This window comes from Eublepharis macularius, chromosome 5 (assembly GCF_028583425.1).
Source record: "Eublepharis macularius isolate TG4126 chromosome 5, MPM_Emac_v1.0, whole genome shotgun sequence".
Classification (NCBI taxonomy): domain Eukaryota; kingdom Metazoa; phylum Chordata; class Lepidosauria; order Squamata; family Eublepharidae; genus Eublepharis; species Eublepharis macularius.
Genome location: NC_072794.1, coordinates 13,284,433 through 13,307,613, shown reverse-complemented (window position 1 = coordinate 13,307,613; position 23,181 = coordinate 13,284,433). Strand labels below are relative to the sequence as shown.

The 23,181-nt window shown below is 48.6% G+C and overlaps 1 protein-coding gene across 6 annotated transcripts in view; it reads left to right on the top strand.

The window, feature by feature from the left end:
* Positions 1-23,181, top strand: part of GATAD2A (GATA zinc finger domain containing 2A) — a 71,242-nt gene that overhangs the window by 42,169 nt on the left and 5,892 nt on the right. For 4 of the 6 annotated variants that reach the window (XM_054981017.1, XM_054981015.1, XM_054981018.1 and 1 more), the window contains exons 3-10: positions 5,305-5,582; positions 13,702-13,831; positions 14,522-14,653; positions 16,378-16,470; positions 17,427-17,558; positions 18,633-18,800; positions 19,652-19,937; positions 21,823-22,115. In XM_054981017.1, the coding sequence (XP_054836992.1) occupies positions 5,314-5,582; positions 13,702-13,831; positions 14,522-14,653; positions 16,378-16,470; positions 17,427-17,558; positions 18,633-18,800; positions 19,652-19,937; positions 21,823-22,115 (1,503 nt within the window). In that variant the 5' untranslated portion in view covers positions 5,305-5,313. Of the gene's footprint in view, positions 1-2,066; positions 2,171-5,304; positions 5,583-13,701; positions 13,832-14,521; positions 14,654-16,377; positions 16,471-17,426; positions 17,559-18,632; positions 18,801-19,651; positions 19,938-21,822; positions 22,116-23,181 lie in introns of those variants that run through there. The other 2 variants (XM_054981019.1, XM_054981013.1) reach the window with 1 other exon arrangement.

Sequence of the window (23,181 nt, the reverse complement as noted above, 5' to 3'; positions counted from 1 at the left end):
AGTTTAATCAAGTTTAGAACTTTTGATAAAAGATATATTTTACCTAGTAAGTATAATCCAACATACATAATAGCGCGTTTTAAAATACCTGTTTCCTTACTTATGGGGGGGGGGGGATAAAGACTAACATTAATAAACAAGGAACTCTGCTGCCAGAATTCCAGCCTGTTTGGTTTGCATTTTTTTTAATTTGCCCCTATCCCACATCAGCAGTTGTTAAAAGGAGAGGGATTGTGGGAATTTCCTGTACACAAGTGCAGATGGGGGAGGGAGACTTATTTTACTGGTGTTTTTTGATGCGGGGGGGGGGGGTGAATGATAGCCACGCGGGATTTGAATTATCCGTGCTTGCTGCCTGGCTTCCATGCACACGCTTTCTCTGGAGATCTTTTTGCTACTCCAAAGGGACTAGAGTTGCTCTTACCACTTACTTTAAAAAAAGAGAGAGAGAAAAAATGGACTTTTAACCCTCACAGTGTTCTCTCCATCCTTGTACGGTAGGCCGGGCTTCTGCCCAGGCTTGCCATCCTCTTCTGTGCCCGGGCTCCCTCAGAGGGAAATTTGCCCCTTCTCCCACTCTGCCCCTCACTCCTGGAGCATCTGGCTGAAGTGGCCTCTACAAGTCTCTTTTTTCCCTGTAAACCCTTCATGCTCCTTCCTGGTTGAAAAAAAAGCTGGCATGAATAGAGCTTCATCCCTCATTTTGGTCCCACCTTTCCGTCTTTTAGGGCAGGTTTTAGAGCATAACCTCCTTTGGCTTGTGCGGGTGGGGGGGGGGGGAAGGCTGTGACATATCAGGCACATTGAGGACCCCTCTCTGTATCTTGCCATCTTCTAGCTATCTTTCCCTATTTCAGCAGCCCCCACCTCATATGCCAAATCAGACCCTGTTTTGCATTCCCATCCTTAACAGACTCGGGAGAACCTCAGTAGCACAGAAGCAGGGCCTTGCTTGTGCTGGCTCCACGGCTTGGGGGTGTTCTTCCTTCTCCCCAGGTTACCAGGTGGGGCTCCCGCTGCCTCTGGGAAAAGACTACCCTTAGAGGTTCTGAGCTAAGTTTAGTAACCTGTTGAATACCAGTGGATGCTGCTACGTTTTCTTAGTTTGTACAGGTGACAAACGTGGATTTCTTTTAAGTGCTTAATTTTGATGTTGTTCATGACTTTGCATGGCTGTAAATAAAAATATTTAATGTGGCAGATGGAGGCCTAAGAGATGGTAGCCACCTAGTGAGATTTTTGATTGATGGTGTTCCTGTTTGAAGTTCACCGCAGAAAGACAGAGGCTTTCTTAGTAGTCATCTTTGCAGCATCCATGTAAGTTAGGTCAGTTTCCCGCATCCCAATCATACAGACCCAGGGCCTGAGGGTCTCAGAGACTCATGGCAAAGGATGAGATTCTAACCAGGGACTTGACCAGTACCTTCTACAAGCACTAATGGATACGGGCCTTGAACTCGAGGTGAGAGAGCGGGCACAAAGGGTCACAGACCACCTTTCCCTGGGTAGAATTTTCTTTTGACTTGGCCAGAGAAGTTGCCAGCGGTGCCCAGAAGGAGCTGTTCCCAAAGCGGCACAGGGTGCCACTTGGTTTTTTGTTTTTTTCACCATTAACTTTGCCTGTTAATTGGTTAGCTGAATCTATTTTTAAACTTGTGGATCCGTTTTAAAAGGTGCCCCCAATTCCTTGAGCAGCAGATTTTTTTTTTAAAAAAATCCTTTTCAAGACCAGTTCTTAGAACCCACAAGTGGAGAAGCATTCTCTTTGTCCTAGGGAATGTCTCTTCTAAGACATAACACATTGAAACCCCCAAAGAAGAAAACAACTTCTCTCCAGCCATTGTCCATGCGCAGATGGATGCGGAATTACTTGCGTGACCTTTTAGCTCCTTAATCAATAGCGGTTTCTTTAACGGGACAGCAGCCTTAATTCCTTCTGGGCTACTCTTGAAACTTGCATTCCTTCCCCTGCCTCTTAAACTGGAACTCATTTCTCTATATTTTTGTTGTTCTGCAACTTTCCCCTACAGTGGCGAAAGGGAGCGATAATTCCCCTGCAAGTTTCCTTTTCTCTGCCCGTCCTTCCACGCAGGAGGCTTTTCGGTCAATATGTGATAGAATTCTTTCACAGACATCCATGCTGATAAAGACACTGCCTGAATTATTCCAGGTTTGTCGTCGTCTTTTTTTTTTAAGGGGTGGGGTAAACAAATTGCCAATCATTCTGTCTCTGACAGTGGAAAGAGAAGCCACATCATTGGCTTGAAGACCCTTGTTTTTAAAGTATCATAAACAAGCTGATCACCTCTGGTGAGTTAAAGAAGTCCCCAGGTGAATAGCACAGCATAAAAGGGACGATGTTTTGCCCTGACTCCAGAAAAAGATTTTAGAGTTGAAAAAAGGCGTAGGAAGGGCAACCAAAACTACTCAAGGGGTTGAAACATTTGCCTTCCACAGAAAGGCGAAAGCGTTTGGATTTCTTCTTTTTTTCTTCAACTTTCTCCATGTGTAAAGTGGAACTTTTCTTCTCCCATAAGATGGGGACGGGGAAGGTCGCTCAGGGCAGAACATTCCATACCCACTAAAACCAACTAAAAGATGTGTTTTGTCTACTAGGTATTAGCATCTTCGGGAACTCACTGCTCTCTGCCCCCCCCCCCCCAATCTTGCTGGCTTTGTTGGTTTCAGAAGGAAGCTTGCACCAGTTCATGGTCTAACTGGCTATCGCAGATGACTGTTACATGGAACTTCCATGTTCAGAGGCAGTCTACATCTGAATGTTAGATGGTTGGAGGGGGAGAGTAACCGTATGGGGAAGTCTTAAGGCTCCATGCCCTGTGGCTCTCTGCCCATTTTGCAGGCTTTCCATAGACATTTTGTTGGCTACTGGGGAAAACAGTGCACGGCTAGATGTCTTGAGCCAGCCGGGCTCACCTGATCTTTTCCCCTCTACCCCACATACAAGTAAAGCACGGGTAGAGGCAGCTGGGCTAGTTTTTTAAAATTTGGCAGCACTGGGTTGGGTGTCTGCATGGATTTATTTGATATGAACACGGGGCATGGGCGGGTGGCGAATAGAGTGCCACCAGTAGCAGCTCCCACCGTGGTGCTTCCAGCATGCCCGTTTTGTCCGTGTTTACATGGCACGCCATCCACATGGAGCTTGAAGAGGTTCGGGACTCCTTGCCTGGAGTAGCACACCCAAGTTTTGTGCAGCAGCTTCTTGAATCCTGCCCCTGATCCCAAGGGGCTTGGCTGCGTTCTTCTGAGCTGTGATGTAGGCAAAGGGCTCTTGAACCTCTTCCTCCCCAATGCAAATGGCAGCGGGAGGTCTCTGTTTTGTGACTCCCCGTGCCAAAGGAGCCAAGAGACAAGGCAAATGAGAGTGGGCAGCCGAAAAATGGCATGTGGGGAGGCTGTGCCTAAGCCCGCAATGCTACTTAGCCCAGGGGGCGGTTTGAACCCTTTGCTTCCCGTGAGCCAAAATGGGCCACATTGAAGGTAGGAGTTTATTGTGAGCTGAGCTGGCCTGGATTGCTCTTTGCTTCGAGAAGTTGGAAGGATAGTTTGGAAGTTAGTTGTTCCATCGCTTCTGTCCTGAATCTGCACATAAGAAAGTTCGCTTTGGATCTGGAGGCAGAAGGTGTCTCACTTTGCCTTTGAGTGGCCTGGACCGTTTCGGGGCAGACAGAATGCAGGGCATTGCAGGTTTGTGGTGGGCTTTGATAGGGCTTTGTTCTCCCCACCCCCTGTGTTCAGCTTTAGAGGCAGCATCTGTGTTGGAGGCAGCCAAGCTCCCTTAGCCCCTGACTCTCCTGGCTACAGCCTTTGGGCTAATTTCAGAAGAACGGAGGCAGCGCCTTCCTTACAGATTTCTGGTTCTCAGGATTGGGAGGGAATACTTCAGCTCCTTCTGTCCTTCCCAGACTGCAGCATATTGGCCATCAAGCAAGTGAATCCTTTCCTTTGCATGTGGTGCAAGAGTTACTCCGAAAGTGGCTGTCTGCCCCACGCTGGAGTACCGTTCTTAAGGGATACCAGTCCGTTCCCAGTCTCGGGCGGGGAGGGCTTTTCCTAGCAGGTTCCGGGCAACCTGCATCCCACAGCTTTTGCATGCCCCACCCCTTATTTTTTTTAAACTTCTTTCACATGTCGTGGCATCTTGGCAAGCCTGTCGTTTGCTCCCCCCCTCCCCCAAAGCCAGAACGCAAGTTAGTTTGCACAGAGAGGTTTGGAAGCACTTTGACCGACTTCTTCCCTCTCTTGGTCCGAGTATCTTCTTATCACCTCAACTCTCCCCCCCCCCCGCCCTCACAAGGTTTTATTTGCAGGCATCTGCTTTTCCAGGACTACTTGGGCACAGAAGGGGGCATCACCAACGGCAGCCATCCTGGCGTTGCGCACGCTGCCCCTTTAAAAGAGGGGAGGGGAGCTGCATTGGGCCGCCTGTTCTGGAATGCTTGGCTGCTGCTCTCGCAGGCAGATGCTGTCACCGCTGCAACGGTGGTGTCTCCCCGCGAGGGGTTAACAACACTTAGCTTGTTGTCTGGAACCAGTTCAGACCGGTTTTCTGGAAAGTGCTTTGTCTCTCCGACTGAATCCTGGGAAAGGTCATGTGTGGACCTAGTGATGTCATGAGATCACAAACTGACTCAGCTCTTTTGCATCAGATATGTGTGTGTGTCTTGCAGGTAACAGTGGAACAGGCTTGGGGGGAGAGGGAGAAAGCCCCCCCCCCAAAAACTAACTTTTAAAAGCCCCTTCCCTAAAATCCCCCCATGTGATTCCCAAAGGACCCTCATGTCCATCCTGCACAGCAAGTTTTGGGGGAGATTGTCCCTGGCCTGGTCAGTTAAGAAATCATCGACTTGAGTGCTTTTATTTCAGAGGCATCCTCAATCTGTTCAGCAGCCAACGGCAGGCCAGCGTGCTGCACGCACTGACAATAAAATACCAGCCTTGCTTTTTGAGTCCCGCAGTCAAGAACTGACGAGCAGGTGGTTTGAAAACCCCTGCCCAAGAATTCCCCCCAAGAAAGTTCCCATGCATTCATGGTGTTGACGGGGAGAGATTTCCAAGTTCCTCTCCAGTGAGACAATCCTGTTTCGGCAAGTTTTGGTCCTGTATTGGTGTGGTTTAACTTGCCAGTTTTTGTGCACTAGTAGAGGTGGAGAGTAGATGACTCCGTTTTCCCCAAGTGTCGGTCCTCTCTGGAAATGAGCATAGGCTGTAAAAGGGGACGCTCGGCCTGAGAACAGGCGGTGCCCAAATTACCGGTTTGCTTCTTTTCTGATGTTTTCCCAGAGCACCATAATGACGGAGGAAGCCTGCCGGACACGAAGCCAGAAGCGAGCACTGGAACGCGAGATCAACCAGAACGACATAGACAGTAAAAAGATGAAGATGGACAAGGGGCTTTTGGGGGCCCCGGAGGCAAATGCCGAAGGGGGGGACCTTAAGATAAAGACGGACTCCACATCTGGGAGAGTCCCGGGATTATTAAAAGGAGGGGAAATGAAAGCCACCATCAAAGTGGAGGTGCAGACGGGAGATGAGCCGGTGGATATGAGCACCCCAAAAAGGTAAGGTGACCATGGAGGCAGCGTTCCCTTCCCTGGGCATTTCTGGATTGAAGGAGCATTAGATTCTCAAAGCAGTGCTAATTTACACAGTGCAGGATTGGCCCTGGGAGTTCACGGCCACAAAGAGAAAAGCTTAGAGGGGCAGCAAGCAAGGGCTAGACCTGTGGATGTTGGCTTTGCCTAGGGCTGTTGGGCCTGGTGGAACTGTCGCTTTCAGAGGCAGTCTGCCTCAGAGTACTGGAAGTACTCTGAGGTACTGGAAGGATAGACTATTTTGTGAGCTTTTCAAAAGCCTGGGGCTGGCTGATGTTGGTACTAGACGGACCTTGGTCTTGCTTTGTGGTGTTAAGTGGACCTTCGAGGGCCCGATTCATTAAGATGTTTTCACTGCGCGCACTTCAGGGGATGTGAATGGGAAAGCAGTCTGTTGCAGCTCTGGTAATCCTGTAGTATTCCTAACTTCTAGGAACCAACCCCAGCTTGTATCTGTGGGCCGAACACTTGCATTTTAGATACTGCCACCACCGTAGAGGGCTTGAGAACAGAGGAGGAGGAAGTTGTCGAGCCTGAATTGAACCGCCTTCGCAAGGGGATTAAAGTTGTCGGTTGTCAATTTACAGTTGTCCTAAACAATGTGACTCTTTATCTTTTTGGGGGGAGTCCTCTCTTTATTTTGGCTCAGGTCACATACACACCCCAGTAGCGTTCCTAAACTGTGGCACTTCCTGTGTTTCTCTTCATCTCCTTTTTGTGTCCACTTTTTTACATGCACCTGAGGAGGACATATGAGCTAAATGTGTGAAGGCAGAAGGGGGGGGCGTGTTTCTGAAGTCGGCTGCTGTGGGTGGTCAAGACTGAAGCTCAGTGGCTGAGCACCTCCTCTGCTGGCAGGTTCGATCCCCCGGCATCTCCAGTCCAAGAATTTCAAATATTGGTCACTGTCAGGAAAGGCCTTTCTCTGCCCAAGATCCTGAGGACAAGACTGAACTCGAGGGACCAGAGCTTGGAGATGGCAGAAGGCAAAATCGTGCCTAACATGAAACAGAACTTGCCTCAGTTTTCCCACTGCCATGCCAAACTTTTAGCGGGACTTCTGTCCAAAAAGGCTGGAACCCACTGTGGAAATAGGTTATTTACGTGCCTTCCAAGAAGCCCAGGATGAGAGGCCTGTGGGGAGGTCTGTTTTATTCTCACAGTACTCCTGCGAGATACGAGAGGCAGCAAGAAGCTGACCAATCCAAGGGAGCTTTGCAGGAAAATTCCTGTTTAAAAAGGACTTCCCATCCAAGAACCTCCCAGGGCACTTTCGGCCGCCCCCCACCCACCAAAATAACACACAAGCTGATCTTCGGAGCATGCTAAGATGAATGAGCAAGTTCAGAGCACGTTTCTCTCATCATTGAGAGTTTCTCTCACTTCCCCCTACCCACAAATATTAGGAAGGAGAATGTTTCCAGATCATGTGTTGGGGGTCTGACAAAATTTGCAAAACGCCTTTGGGACTTGCATTGTTCCAGTGCCTTTTGGACTTGCGGATGATCCCGTCTGAACCTGGAGATCTGGCTCAATAGAGGGCAGCCCCTCCGTCCATTTAGCCAGCATTGGTGGGTAATGGTTCTGAGGTGGAGAATGGGCCTCTTTTAGAACTTGCTACCTACAATCCTTCGAACTGGAGATGACCGGAATCGAACCTGGTACTTTCTGTATGTGAAGTACACAGCAGTTCCACCACTGAGCTGGGGTCCTTTCTGAAAGCGTCAGTAGCATCCTTCGAGCAGTAAGCTCAGAGCAGTGCTTTCAACTTTTTGGTAATTTTAGCTGCCAGACAGGGAGCGTGTGTGATTCCAGCCCCTAGTATGAAGTGTGGCAAGAGCCCCTAAATTTCCAAGACTTTTTAACCTGAGATCGTTCCTTACCACTGTCTAATGCATTGTCGTACTTGGCTTTTCTGGTCCCTTGAATTGCTAGGCTGTGCCGATTTTTAAAATAAGTCCTTGGAACTGAAAATAAGAACCTGCTGTGCCGGGAGGGCAAGTTCGGCTGGTGAAACTGTGTGTTCCTCGCCCCACCCTGCAGCTACTGCATTTGACACACAATTTTAGCCCCGTGTGGGATGTTCCTTCGGTTTTTGGAGTGGTTGGCAGAGAATGAGTTTTATATTGTTGGCTTGTTTTGGTGTGTAACTTGATTTCACACACACCTGATTGGGGGGAGGGCAGGATCCCTTAGGAAAGGGACTTTAAAAAACCAGCCAGTATCTTAATGCACAGACTAAGTGGGACAGCCCTCTTTGGAATATGGCAGACAGTTCAGGCCTCCTCGTTGCACAAAAATTACTGTAGAGCAGGAAAAGACAGCCACAATGATCAAGGGGCTGGTGCATCTTTCCAATGAGGAGTAAGTAAAGAGTTTGGGACTCTTCAGTTTATAAAAGACAGGTTGTCCCTTTCCCAAAGTATTAGAACTGAGGGGCAGCTGCTGAAGTCGATGGTAAATTTAGGACATGCAAAAAGAAGTCTTTTTTCATGCCACTCAACTTGTCGAACTCAGTGCCACGGAGTGTAACAGTGGCCTCTAGCTTAGATGGCTAAGAGGGTTAAACAAGGTCAAGAAGGATAGGAGCACCTGTGGATATTGGATGTGATGGCTGAATGGAACCTCCATGTCTAGATGAAATGGACCTCTTCGTACCCGTTGGGGGGGGGCAGAGGGAGGTGCCCAGCTTGTAGGCTTTCTGGGGCATGTGTTTTGCACCATGGGGAATGTGATGCTGCTGGACTTTTGGTTTAATCCGGAAGGGATCTTCTGGTGCGTGTTTCAAAAAGCTGCGCTCTGCCCTTCACGAGCTGGACTTCCTTGCTGACTGGAGACTCCCCCTTTTCTCAATTAGGCCCTTGTGCATTTGCCTTTAAATGTGTAAAAAGTGCCTCCAAGTGACTAAGTGCTGCCCCACCGCCTTAATTCCACAGGAGTCCTAAACATGGCGATTGGACAGACGATTAATTGTCTTGAGATTTCATTCCAAATATCATGTTTCTATTCTTTATTGTTACAAAGGCATGCTTTGGAAGTGTGTGATTGATGCTTGCCGAAATCTGAGAAACCAAACGGGTGGCTGAACAGAATTTTCAGTAAGGGTGCGGGGGGGACTGCCTTCTGTTCCCATGCTACAACAAACCATGCATTATTTTATAAATTGACATAATATTTGGTGGTGGTGGAGAGTGCTGTCAAGTCATAGCTGACTTATGGCAACCCCTGGTGGGGTTTTCAGGGCAAGAGACTAACAGAGGTGGTTTGCCATTGCCTGACTGCAACCCTGGTCTTCATTGGAGGTCTCCCATCCAATTACTTACCAAGGACGACCCTGCTTAGCTTCCAAGATCTGAAAAGAGGGTGCAGTGGTGGTGGTGGAGACTGCCCTCAGTGGTGGCTGACTTATGGCGACCCCTGGTGGGGCTTTCATGGCAAGAAGAGGTAGTTTGCCATTGCCTGCCTCTGCAGCCCTGGTCTTCATTGGAGGTCTCCCATCCAATTACTAACCAAGGCTAATCCTGCTTAGCTTCTGAGATCTGATGAGATCAGGCTCACCTGGGCTATCCTGGTCAGGGTGGCATATTTACAAATTGCGAAATAGGGAGTTTGTGTGTCTGTATGAATTCAGCTGGCTAATGGTAGTTACAGTACTTAGCATTTATATACCGCTGGAAAGGGTTTAGAGCCTTTTGCACGTGTTATAAGCCTCGCAGCAGCAGCCTTGTATAGTAGGCCAAATTTGGGCCCATGTCACAGAGAAAATGAGGCAAGAATGAGGGGCGCCTGCCTGACATCCAACCTTTTCTCTGAGAGAGGACAGTCCGGGAGTTAAACGCTGCAGTGCCATTTCTGGGTTGTTGACCTGAAGGTCACTCCTGAGCCCTTTAAAGCCTAGGACAGGAAGATCGTGCAGATGAAGGCAGCAGAATCCTAAAGCAGCAGAGAGGGCTATACCACTCAGCCAGCAATTGAATGCTGTGTAACAGCAACAAAAGCACAAGAAGAACCAAGAGGGTTGACACTTTTTCATCTTGATGTGCTAGCTTTCTTCCAGCAGGGAGTCCTTTATTTTATTTTTTTTAAAGCCGTTCCCCTCAGGTCTGAATAGTCCACATTGCCAGCTCACATACTCTACCGTATATGGACCAGTCCTGTGACACTATAAACTTAAGTAACTGCTGGGCAGAATTGAACCAAGGGCCCATCTTAACCATGAGCCAGTTTGGTGTAGTGGTTAAGAGCGCGGGACTCTAATCTGGAGTGCCGGGTTTGATTCCCCACTCCTCCACTTGAAGCCAGCTGGGTGACCTTGGGCCAGTCGCAGTTCTCTGGAGCTCTCTCAGGCCCACCCACCTCACAGGGTGTTTTGTTGTCAGGATAATAATAACATACTTTGTAAACCACTCTGAGTGGGCATTAAGTTGTCCTGAAGGGCAGTATAAATTGAATGTTGTTGTTATTGTGGTGGTGGTGGTGGTGGTGGTGGTGGTGGTGATGATGATGATGATGATAGTGGTCTTCACCAGTCAGAAACCCTGAAATGGGCAGGGTACAAAGGCAAGTTGTTTCTCATTGTTTGGTCACTGATACACTGCTCCTGATAGTAGAAGCTCCATTTATCTGTTTCCCCAGTTGTTAGAATTGCCTTACTGGGTCTGTCCAGAGGTAGATCCCAGAGTTCTCTTCCCACTCCCTAAGAATCCTAGACAATGGCCTCCCTTGAATCTGGCAGTCAGAGGTAGATTGCTTCTGGTCCTGGATGCTGTACACACAGGCAGCACAAGCAGCACAAAGGCTGTTCTTTCTCATGTAGCACAACTTTTGGAACTCCATGCCACAGGACATAGCAGTGACCGCTAGTTTTGCGCGGCTATTTGTATAGATAAATCCACAAGGAACAGGACTATCCAGGGCCATTACCGATACTGGCCTAATGGAGCCTCCATATCCAAAGGAAGTGTACCTCAGAATACCACAGGGCAGCAGAGGAGACTTTTGGCTTGTGTTCCTTGCTTGTAGGCCTTCTGGGGCTCACAGGCCAGCCCCTGTGAAAAAGGATGCCAGTTTAGATGGTTCTGAGTCGGGCTTGCCACAAAAAGTGTGCATTTCTTTGCATGGTGCAGAAACTAATCTCTGGAACTCATTGCAAGAGGCTGCTTGGAGGGCCTCTGTCACGGGAAAAGAGTGTCTGACCAAGGGCCACCCAGCAAGCTTCCATGGCAGAGTGGGGATTCGAACCGGGGTCGGACCCTAGTCCAGTGTCCTTGCCACTGCCTCATGCTATCAACTGCTGCTACTTCAGGACGATGTAAATTTTAACGTGTGTGTGTTTTCTTTTGGAAAAATGTCTGTGGTTGACTTCCTTATGAGTCAGTCCTGGCACGCCTGCATCCCTTCTTCAAGCCCCCCCCCCCAAAAACCTGCAGTCCTGTGTGGGTTGACTTGAGAGTAAACCCTAATGGATCCCCAAGAGCTTCCTCCCAAATAAAGATGCTCCAAAAAAGGCCGTGCGTTATTGCCCACCTCCATATGCATCTGCGGAGTGTTGTTTTGAAGGAGCCCTGCAAAATCTCTGCCTGTCTGTGTGAAGTTTTCTTTTTCTTTTTTCCCAGCTTCTTTTTTGCAGTCCTCAGCAACCTGGTGGACGGAAGTTCCTCCAGCCGCCTGTCCCTGCCTGCCTCTTTCTCTCTCTCCCTCTTATCAAACTTCTCCGACCCACTCCATTTTCTTCTTCCGCTACCTGTCTCCTCCTCCTCCACCCCACTCACTTCACAAAATGAAAGCTGTGTGTCACAAAACCGGTTCCAACTGCCTGGTTACCATGGCTTTTTCCACGACGTGGGAAGGAATGGTTAAAAGGGTCATGTGACTGGCAGAGGGCGTGCCTCAGTCACGTGGCTCCTGGGATGTCCTCGTTAGCATCCAGGAAGTTCATGGGGGGGGGGGGGTATGCTGCCCTACAAGGGACGAAGGGGCCTTGGATGGGCCAGTCCTCGGGGAGCACTTTGGCAACCAGCTGGGTTGCCAACCTCTGGGGTGGTGGCTGGAGATCTGCCAGAATTGCAGCTGATCTCCAGGCCACAGAGATCAGTTCCCCTGGAGAAAACAGCTTCATCGGAGGGCGGACTCTATGGCGTTATACCCCGCTGAGTTTCCTCCTGTCCTTCCAGTCCCGCCCCTCTCCAAGCTCCACTCCCAAATCTCCAGGATTTTCCCAAACTGGAGCTGGCATCCCTGTCTGGTGCCTGATTGATGTCTTGATGTCCTGTCCACTTTGCATACTTGAAGCACTGGTTGCACTGTGTGGGGCATCGTTTCGGAAGCACATCGTTTCGGAAGCACATCGTTTCAGAAGCGATCTGTCCAGATTTGGTGTTGAAATCTAATGCTGGAAAATGGGCATTTCTTCTCCTCTGCCAATGCTAATGAAGGGGTTATCCAGTGTGTGCTAGATTTAAAAAAAAAAACTTTGCCAAGAGGATCAAAGCAGGATAATCCTTTCCACAGCTGAGTTGGGTGTCAAAGAAAGTCCCAGCTCCTGGTTTGAGGCAATGAATTCTCCACCCCCACCCCCAATCCTGCTTAGATCCACGTGAGTGCATGCACGCGTGCACATGTTAATGGTGAACATTTTCACAAGCTTACACAGGCACGTTTGCTTTGCAGTAGCACTAAGAGGCTTCTCCAAACGAACTGGGGTGCCTGCAGCTGCTCATTTCCCAGAAATATGAGTGCAAAACTCTGCTAAAGCTGAGGCTTGCTCCAGTTTGTCTGTGGTAGCAGTGGGGGGGGGAGTGGACTTCGGTACCCCATAAAAAAATGTAGTCCATAAAAATCAGTATTCCTGAATTGCTCTTCTGTTGGGTTAGCAAAACGGTGTTTTGTTCTGCAGGAAGCCTCAAGTTTGCTTGACTTTAGGGCAGAGCTCTTAAACGCAAGGTAGTTCACTTTTCAAAAAAATTCTCTCCCTGGCCCAGTACTTTAGCAAGAGTACTTCTGATACAAGCCGTGTCTGGGTTTAAGTCCTGTGTGTGGTATGCTTGCTTGCTTTCCTCCCCATCGCCTTGTTTACCCAAAAGTCTAGCACACTTTTAGGAATGGACCCCTTTCCTCCCAGCTGCCGGCTTCAAAATTCCAAAACTTGATTTGCTTGTCTTGGCACGCCCTCTAGAGGCGCCTTGAAGGTTTACGGCTGTCTCCTCATTTCCCCCCTTTTGCTTGTTGGAGTGCAGAACTTGCCTATGACCTGGCTCGGCACTTGGCCGGGGGCCCCTTCCAGCAGCCCCCCTTCTCTGAGCTGGTCCATCTATTAAGGCCCCCTGGGCAGTGTCACCTGGCCAAATGCTTCATATCACTAGAATTTTAAGAACCATGGACAACAGCCAGCAGTAGAAATTATCTGAACTGTTAAGGTCTTGCAGAAATGCCATATCTGATGGTACTGGTCTCTTGGGGTGCTGCTTTGCATCACTGGCTGTGGCAGGGGTGCACAACTCAAGCCATCAGGCCATTAGGGTGACCCCACAATGCTGCCTGCATTTCTGGTGACCCGCGTAACTGTTGGGAGGGGAGGTCAGGATGCAGCCTTCCATTCTTTGCCGCCTTACAGGAAATTTCCTCGGGACATGCCTGGGGGCTTGCAACTGTGAAGGGACTTCCCAGGGGGAGGTAAAGGCCATCTGATCCCGGGCCTCCTTGCCACCCAGGAATCCTCTTTCTGGATCCATGCAGGAAAGCTGTGAAAGGATTCCCATGTGATGCAGGAAAGGGTGGATCGGAATGCCGGGAACAATTGCATGGTATTTTGCACACAGAAGAGCAAGAAAACTTTTAAATCCTGCATCCAGGTAATTTCAAGGAAACCTGGCTGCAGTGTGCAAACTGAGTGAGTTTTTATAATCTGCCTTTTAAGAGCATTCTCTAGTTTGGTTTAATAAAAGCAGCTACTTTACAGGTCCGACCTCTTTACCCAGGCAGAAATAGGGAGGAAATGCTCTGACTTGAAAACTAAATATTGATATGCCTGAGGTTGAGGCTTGGTTGATGCCCCCCTGATGTTCTTTCTCTTCCGGGCTGTCTGCAGCGACCCGAAGCGAGAGCGGAGAGTCCCATCGCCCGATGTAATAGTCCTCTCGGACAACGAGCCGTCGAGCCCCAGAATGAACGGGTTGACGAAAATAGCGATAAAAGAGACCAGCGCGGAGGTGTTGATGGTGAGTCATGTCGCGCCAGCTTCCAGGAGGAAGGATGAACCGTCCAATTCTCCTTTTGATATATTCAGGAGGATATAAATATTCATCAGGATCCATGTGGCAAAAACATCTGCCCTGTCCTCTCTGCTAAAGTTTTGGTTCTCATCTCCTGAAACTTTTCTGGCCTGCCCCTGGCTCATTGTGGTCCAAAAGCCCACTGCCAGACATCACTGGCCTCTCTGGTGGCTCAACCCCTTTGCAGCCCTTCCCTTCTCTTGCTGGAGCAGCTCCAAAATGTTTTGCCCTTTCCCTAGGCGTATTCTGCTCTGTGTTCCTTAACTGCCTAGAGTGCTCCTAATCCTTTAAAAGATTCTACCCGATTCTGCTCATCTTCGCACAGCTCCAGAGGTCTTCCTCTGCAAATGACTGGTTGTTGGTTTTTTTGCCCCTTGCTATCTGTTATTCCTTGAACCCCAGCCACCCCAAAGGCACCGTCACCTGTTATGCCACCCTCACCTGTCTCCAAAGGCAGAGAGATTTTCTCTTTTAAATGACTCCGTCCTTTCTTCCTGCCTTTACTTCTTCTACGCTTCAATCTGTCCTCCCTTGCTGCCCTCAATCCCTGGAACTTTTGCCTGGAACTAAAACGAAATCTTACTTCCTTCTCTTCTCCCCCAACCCTCCCTTCTTTCGGCTCATCTGGCACTGCAGAAAAGCAGCCCCGAGGAGCGGGAGCGAATGATCAAGCAGCTGAAGGAGGAGCTGCGGTTAGAAGAAGCGAAACTGGTGCTGTTGAAAAAGCTCCGGCAGAGTCAGATACAGAAGGAGGTGACCGCTCAGAAGGTACAAAGCGGGGCTTTTTGTTCCTGTTTTTCTTATTATATTTTTAAGCACTGTGGTGACTTAAAGCTTCAAAGCTGCTGTTTCTTTATCTGAAAAAGTAGGATACAAACTTAAAAAAAAACCCCTTCTTGTTGATTACTTCCCAGCATCTGATATTTTGGAGGTAGACTGCCTCTGAACATGGAGGGTCCATCTGGCACTTTTGATTGACAGGTGTTGCTGAACAGCTGATCTGGATCAGACTAAAGATCTGTCTAGCCCAGTATTCTGTTTCCAGGACTGGCTAGTCAGATGTTTCCAGAAAGGCCACGGACAGGGCAGGACGTCAGCTCACCTGTCCCTCGTATTTGGTGTTTGTCTCCAGATAGAACCTCTTTAGCTATCCTGATTAATCCATGCTGATAAGACTCCCTTCCTGCAGTTTGTTGAATTCTTCTTAAAATCTGTATTACCCTATGGATTTTTTAAAAATATATAAACTTAATCTGGTGGGTCACAGCTATAGTTACGCTGTCACAAGTTGGCTGCCGGCTATTGAGAGCTGTTGGCCACGATGGCGAAATGGAGTCTCATGTGAATTGAAGCAGCTTACCTCTGAGGTGGCAAACACTAAGAAGGGCTGGCACCCGACGGATCCATCGCCACAGGTGTGCTTTGCTGGGGAGTAGCCCATTAGAAACAGATGGTAGACCCATGCAGATTAGATGCAACAGGGCTTTTCTTATGAGCCACAAGAGGAATGGATCTCCATGTGCACAGACAGAATACCGCATGAGTGCAAGAGGGTGCGGGCCAGCAGCAAAGGACGGGCCCTGCTTGTAGTATTGGAAACAGGTCAGACTAGACATTTGAACCGGCAGGGCAGCTCTTTTTTATATAGTATTTTTAATTTTTAAACAATAAAGGGTACAGAAGGAAAAAGGGAAAGGGAACAAAGGGTTTGTTTGCAAAAAAATCCTATAGATACACATTACAAGGATTATTACGAAGATTGTTAAAGTGCAGCAATTATATAACATTTTTCAGGTATGTAAAATATTAAACTATATAATCTAATGAAATTCAGTCGAAAAAATTATCACGGTTACAAGTTACTTTATAATACTTTGAAATATACTTTCAAATCTACTTTCAAATATAGTTTGAAAAAGAACAAACATCTTAAAATATTTTCAAAGATATAATAATGTTGTCTTATGCTTATAGCCAGGGCTTTTTTTCAGCTGGAAAGCGGTGGAACGGAGTTCCGGAACCTCTTGAAAATGGTCACATGGCTGGTGGCCCCGCCCCCTGATCTCCAGACAGAGGGGAGTTGGGATTGCCCTTATGGGCAATCTAAACTCCCCTCTGTCTGGAGATCAGGGGGCGGGGCCACCGGCCATGTGACCATTTTCACCACGGGCAATTTAAACTTTAAAAAACTCCCCCTTTGTTCCAGCTGACCCAAAGTGACATCATTGTGCTGTCCTGAGTTCCACCACCTCTTTACCCAGAAAAAAGCCCTGCTTATAGCTAATAATATAGAAATTAGTTTATTATGTTAAATTTATTAATACCGATTACACTACCCTAATCAATTACATGACATTTATATCGGTTTAATTACTCTGTATCATGAATTTAAGGTGATTATTGCAGAGCTGCTCTTCTGGTAAACACTTGAAAAAAAATCACCCTTCCCGGATTAACGCGTCTGTCATTCTCTTTCCCTGGGTCTCTTGTAGCCCGCTGGTTCCTCAGGAAACACTGTGGCAACCCCTCCACCGTTGGTACGGGGAACGCAGACCCTCACATCTAGCAAATCCGCTCTCCTTCAGGTCAGTATATAGGGAGGGGGGAGGTCTCTTGTCCTGCTCTGGGCAGGTCAGATTCCTGGAGATGAAGCTGTGTGTTTTTAACAAGGGTGGGAGAAAGGATGCGTTTGCCTCTGGTTCTCTGTCCTGCCCCCCCCCCCCCTCCAAAGGTATCCATCTTGACAGTGAAAACCCATTCTGTTTATGCAAAAGAAAGCCACCTGAGAGCAGGACCACAAGTGATGCCTGACACAGGTTGGACACTAGTCAGCTTCCCTCAAGTTTTGATGGGAAATGTAGGCATCCCGGTCTTGCAGCTTGACTCTCTGACTGCTGTCCAATGGACTTTTCAACTGTCACTTGTCCAACATTCCGCCAAGCTGCCTACATTTCCCGCCAAAACTTGAGGGAAGCTGGCAAGTGTCCAACTTGTGCCTTTTGTCACTTGTGGTTCTGCTCTGAGTGGACAATGCAAGACAGGGTCACAGGTCCTTCTCTGAAATATGTGGCTGTTTCACTCCTCCGTCTGCTGTGATTCTACACAAGTTGTAGTTCTATGTGGAAAGGATGGAAGCTTAGAACAGGGACTCGTGCAGAGATGCAGTGAGGCAGGCTTCTCCAAGGAGAGCTGGTTTTCCTGCCGTTCATTCAGCCACACGCAGTGCTGGGAACTGGCAGAATGGCCTTTTGTACTAAAGTCCGATTAAGAGGAGTCAAGGCCAGAGTAGCACATGCAGTTGCGGCAGACACCCTCCTCTGTAAATGGTTCTTTTTCTTTTAGGATCCTTCTCAGGGCATGCAGTTTAGGAATAACTGATCTGCACACCATTCTTCCTTAACACTGTTGATTCTACCTTCGGTTAAAATGGGAGCGTAAAAATGTTGATTCTACCTTCGGTTAAAACGGGAGCGTAAAAATGTTTTCCTGCTGTTAACAAAGGCAAATTGGTCTTCTTCTTTCTCCCCACAACCTAATGCAGAATTCTTCTTCGCGTATTCCTGGGACTGTTATTCCTCCCCCGTTGATCCGCGGGGGGCAGCAAGCATCCTCAAAGCTGGGTTCTCAGCAAAACACACAAATAGTCATGCCCCCTCTCGTCCGAGGGGCACAGGTGAGTTGTTTTCTGTTCTCCCAACTTGGTCTTTTTCCGGACCCCGCCCCCTCCCCACACTGAAAGACTTGATTGGCTGGTTAAGCAAGGTGGGGAGGAGCTTGAGCTTGTTAATTGGCAGTACTGTGAGTGACGGTGTATATGTCTGAAGAAGAATGTGATTTTTCAGGGAGGAAGGAAGCTCCTTGTTGCGTTGCACAGACCAGGTTCTTCCCAATCTCTTAATGGGAGCCTCTCCCCAAGACTCTTCCGCCCTCCCTCTTGTCATTCCCTCCCTTCCTTCCCTTATTAGTGTTCTGCCTGCACCAGGGTTAACTGACTATTTCCCAGCTGTGAACCAGGACTTGCAAGGCCTGGGTTTAAAATGTTGGTATTAACCCTTGTACAGCTGTAGGAACTCTAACCACGCTTACATTTTGATCTAGAGCTTTTATTTATTTTTATTTAGCAATATTTCTATCCTTCTGCCCTCACAAGGGCCACCAAGGTTGCTAACAAATTAAAGCTGTCCAATACCACATTATAAAAAACATTACAGTCAACCCACAGACAACATGAAAAGAGTTAAAACCAGAGCTGTAAAAAAGATTAAAAGACACAAAAGCAACAATTAAAACCTTCGGTATGAAGTGAGAGATCACTAAGGGTACACCAAATGAAACAAAGTCTTTGCCCGTCGATGGAAGAGGGCAACAGAAGGGGACAGATGAATCTCCCTGGAGAGAGAGTTTTAAACTGCGGTTTCACATGTAAACCTGGTTAGGGTTAACCTTGCTGCTATCTGCATCATGGCAGAAGGCTGTGGGACATTTGCAGTCTTTCCTCATGGAAATATTATGCCTCACCATTAAAGTGAAACCAAAGGAGTGGGTCGGTTTGTGTGTGTGTCTGTGTGTGCACACTGTTGTGTTTTTCAAGCCATGTTAACAGTGTTGTTCTCCTGCTGTCTCTTCTGTATTGCCCCCATCACATCTTTCCTCTTCCTCCTCACTTCCCCCCAACCCCACCTTGCCCGTTGTCTTTCCATCCCTTCCACGGATCCATCTGTATCAGCCCATTTCTGTGTCTCCTCAGCAAATCCACAACATTCGCCAACACTCCACCTCAGGGCCCCCTCCGCTGCTCCTGGCTCCACGGGCCTCCGTCCCCAGCGTGCAGATACAGGGCCAGCGGATCATACAGCAGGGCCTTATCCGTGTCGCCAATGTCCCCAACGCGAGCCTGTTGGTCAACATCCCACAGGTGAGTACAAGAGGTCCGTGGCTGACAAGAACTATGGAAGCCATGGCAGAGAGTAAGTTGATAGCGCAGAAGCACAGAAACTTGTACTGCAAGGTATCTCTTCTTCTGCAGCAGTTTTCTCTGGTCTCGAAGGAATTGCATCTCTGTATGAGTCCCTGTTCTGGACTGCCTTTTATTGGTTCTGATCAGTCTGCCCTGTCTCTGCCTTGGGTGTAACCGAAGCAATCAGTGACTTGCAGGGACGCAATATGCCACGGACTAATACTGTGGGGGATGCTTTAGGCAGTTCCTGCATTGGGCAGGGGTTTGGACTAGATGGTCTGTAAGACCCCTTCCAACTCTGATTCTATGAATACCTTCTAAGAAGGCCGCATGCCATTGCTTCTTTGCAAGAGTCACCACTTGGACTTGCCTCCTTCCATTTTGGAAAGTGTAGCTGTGCCACATCTCTACATCTGAGGTGTAACCCAACCATCCAGTTCCTCCTGATGAAAGCAGCAACAGAAGAGGCTGTCTGTCGCATCCCTGTATGAGTTGTTTCTTTAAGTTTCCCTACTCCAGAGGCCCAGAACATTTTGCTACGTTTACATAGCAGGTCACCTTTTCTGAGGGTCTGTCCCCCCCTTGTTTTGTTCTGAACACGTCTCCAAAGTAAACTGCCTTGGCTTCAGGAACAAGGTGTGCTTCCGGCTTTAATTGGGACGGCAGGGGAAGTCTATCGGAACTTTGGGCCCTGCTTCCATAGCAACGGCTTTCCAATAACACAACGGCTTGGTGCAGTCCGTTTTTGCCAGGTGGGTCAATACAGATTGGAACGTAACCTTTTTGTTGTTGTTGTTCCTTCCCCCAAGGCCTCGCCAACTTCCCTTAAAGGCACAGCTGTGACGTCGGCCCAGGCAAACGCTGCGGCCACCACGACCAGTGTGGCGTCCATTGTCAACTCCAACGACTCTCCGGCCAGCCGACAAGCAGCTGCCAAGCTGGCGCTACGAAAGCAGCTGGAAAAGACCCTGCTGGAGATCCCCCCTCCCAAGCCGCCAGCCCCCGAAATGAACTTCCTGCCCAGTGCAGCCAACAATGAGTTCATTTACCTGGTGGGGCTGGAGGAGGTGGTGCAGAACCTTTTGGAAAGTCAAGGTGAGCGGATGGCATTAAGAGCAACAGAAGGCCTCTGCTGGGTCAGACCGTGGTCCATTGAGTCCAGCATCCTGCCTCACACAGTGGCCAGCCAGATATTCTGGAGGGCCAGCAATGGGCCATAGAGGCGGAGGCTTTCCCCTGATGTTGCCTCCTGGCTCTGGGATTCAGAGGTTGACTGCCTCTGAATATGGAGGCTCCCCTTATTCATCATGTCTAGTAGCCCGTAGTGGACCTGTCCTCCATGAATCTGTCTGTATGAGCAGCTAGAGGCTCTTTTACCCAAAAAATAAGCTGCCTTCTGGGATGCTTTCAGAAAAACTGGATTCTGTGGCTGAGCGTAAACCAAGAAAAGAGGTGACATTTGGCTGATGTTTAATTTCTATACCCGGCTTTTCAGCAGCAGCTCCCTAACTGGTGTACAAAGCAGCTTAATCACACATTCCAAGCCACCCAAACATTGTGGTCACCCATTTGGGATGCCATTCGCTGAGTTTGTATACAGCACAACAGACCATGGTGTAAATTGAAACACATACAAAAGATCACTGTGTAAAAGTTAACGGGCTAATTCAGGGCTTTTTTTCTGGGAAAAGAGATGGTGGAACTCAGTGGGTTGCCAGCACAGGGGGCAACTCTTGGTGGGAGGTGGTGCCCATGGTACCACATGCGCACGTGCAAAGTGCACGCATGCTCCCAGGACTGCACAATGGTGTCACTTGGTTCAGTGGAACAAGGGAGGAGTTTTTTAAAGTTTAAATTGCCCTCGGTGAAAATGGTCACATGGCTGGTGGCCTCGCCCCCTTATCTCCAGACAGAGGGGAGTTTAGATTGCCCTCCGCGCCACTCCAGCAGCGCAGAGGGCAGTCTAAACTCCCCTCTGTCTGGAGATCAGGGGGCGGGGCCACCAGCCATGTGACCATTTTCAAGAGGGTCCGGAACTCCGTTCCACCGCTTTCCAGCTGAAAAAAAGCCCTGTATCTATCATAGATTTCTATGATCAACTATAAATAAATATTTGAAATGTCTGCTAGAATATGTAGGATGAAATCCTTAGTGTTCATGTGCAATTATATGTAATTCAAAGATAAACTACACATCAGAAAATCATTTAAGTCAAGAACAATTACATTCAACTACAAAACATATACATGAAATAACAACAACATATCTCTGGTCATAGATCCAGCGGAGTTAGCCGTGTTAGTCTGTAGCAGTAAAATCGAAAAGAGTCCAGTAGCACCTTTAAGACTAACCAACTTTACTGTAGCATAAGCTTTCGAGAATCACAGTTCTGCATCTGACAAAGAGAACTGTGATTCTCGAAAGCTTATGCTACAGTAAAGTTGGTTAGTCTTAAAGGTGCTACTGGACTCTTTTTGATTTTGCATTGTATCTCTGTTGCTCTCAAGTATAGAGTGCCATTCTTATATACAAACAGTTACCTAAGAGAAAGGTCTAACTTTTCAACACCATTCTTGCAAGGCTTACATGGCTTCGTCTTTGGCTATGTTCAGGAGAGCTCTTAAGACCTATTTCTTCCTCTTGCATCCACTCAGTTGGAATCATTTCTATCTCGCCTCTCAAAAAAAGAAAGGTTGCCTGAGACATCTAATAAAAACAGAAGTCCTGCGGCACCTTCAAAATCGAACCGTGAAAAAGAGAGAATAAATAAGACGTTTAGTTTCAAACAGTCGCCATTTGTTTTCTTGCTGAGAACTTCCATCAGAAGGGGTGTGCTGCAGAGAGAGGGGAATGACCAAAAGTGGGTGAAAAGAATTTGCTAGGTCTTGGGTTCCCCTCGTCGCCCTTGCCTCTTGGCAGCTCCCAAGGTCCTCCTTCCCGGCAACCAGGGACAACTCTCCCTGCCTTCTTACCCACCCAGGCAAAGCGTCGGTCGCCCCCTGCTCGCAGGAACCCTACACCTGCGTCCAGTGCAAGACGGACTTCACCTGCCGCTGGCGGGAAGAGAAGCGGGGGCTTATCATGTGTGAGACCTGCATGTCCTCCAACCAGAAGAAGGCCCTGAAGGCCGAGCACACCACCCGCCTGAAGGCCGCCTTCGTCAAGGCCCTCCAGCAGGAGCAGGAGATAGAGCAGCGGATACTGCAGCAGGCTGCCTCCCCTGTGCAGACAAAGCCGGAACAGCTCGCTCAGCAGCACCACGCGCTCAAGCAGGTAGGTGGGCCGGGCCGGCCGGGCCAGTGCCTGCGGGGCAGGCGCCCCTGAGGACACTGCCAATGGGGCACGAAGGCCCTAGAGGCAGGCCGTAGGTAGTCTGCTGCCGTGCCTTGGGGCCAGCTCCCTGGATCCGACTCGCCCACCACGGCGTTCTTTCCCACTTTGGACAGCCACAGAAACACGTGCAGTTCATGGCCATGTTTTATCCCCGTCTCCCTCCCTTGTGTCAGCTTCTTGATTGATTTGTGGGCATTTCTCTACTACTACTCCAAGGCAAAAAAAATTCAGATTGTGGCTGTTTGGGTAAGGTGGTGTCAGATCACAGACGACTTATGGCAACCCCATAGAAATTTCAAGGTGAGAGGGTGAACCAGAGGTGGTTGGCTATTGTCTCCCTCTGTATAGCAGCCCTGGACTTCCTTGGTGATCTCCCATCAAAGTACTAACCAGGGCCGACCCTGCTTAGTTTCCATCTGGGTGGCCTGGACCATTTCACCATTTGCAGGTCATAAAAAGTCTTCCAAAGAGCCGTTCCTCCCAGCGCCTGCCTTGCTGTCATCTAGGTGGCCAGGCCAAAACATTTCTATAGAACCAGGCTTTGAAATGAGGAATTACCCGCTCCCAATCTTTTAAAAAAGTTTTGATGGCCTGCCTCTGGCCTCAGGCTAGTTGGATAACTGCAGTTTTTATCTTCTTCACGAATTGGTTTGATTGCCATTTTTATGCTGCTGGAATCGGCTTTCGTGTTGCCAGTGGGTTTTGTGCTGTTTATGCCCTGGTGGGTGGTTTGTCGTTTCAGTGGTGGGGTTTTTTATGTGTTTGTGCTTTAAGAACTGGCTTCAAGCAGATCTGTTCAGGGGCAGCCCATCAACGTTCTAAATTGATGAAACCATAGAATCGGCACACTTTTTAAATAATTTGATTAAAACAATCTTGCAAGCCCGAGAGTTTAGCATTTTAGATCACAATTAATCTGGGACAGAAAAAGGACTTGTCTACTTGTTTCACAAAACAAGTTGACGGTCCCCAGTTTGAGGTGCTTGCATGGTGTGAACGATGTCTG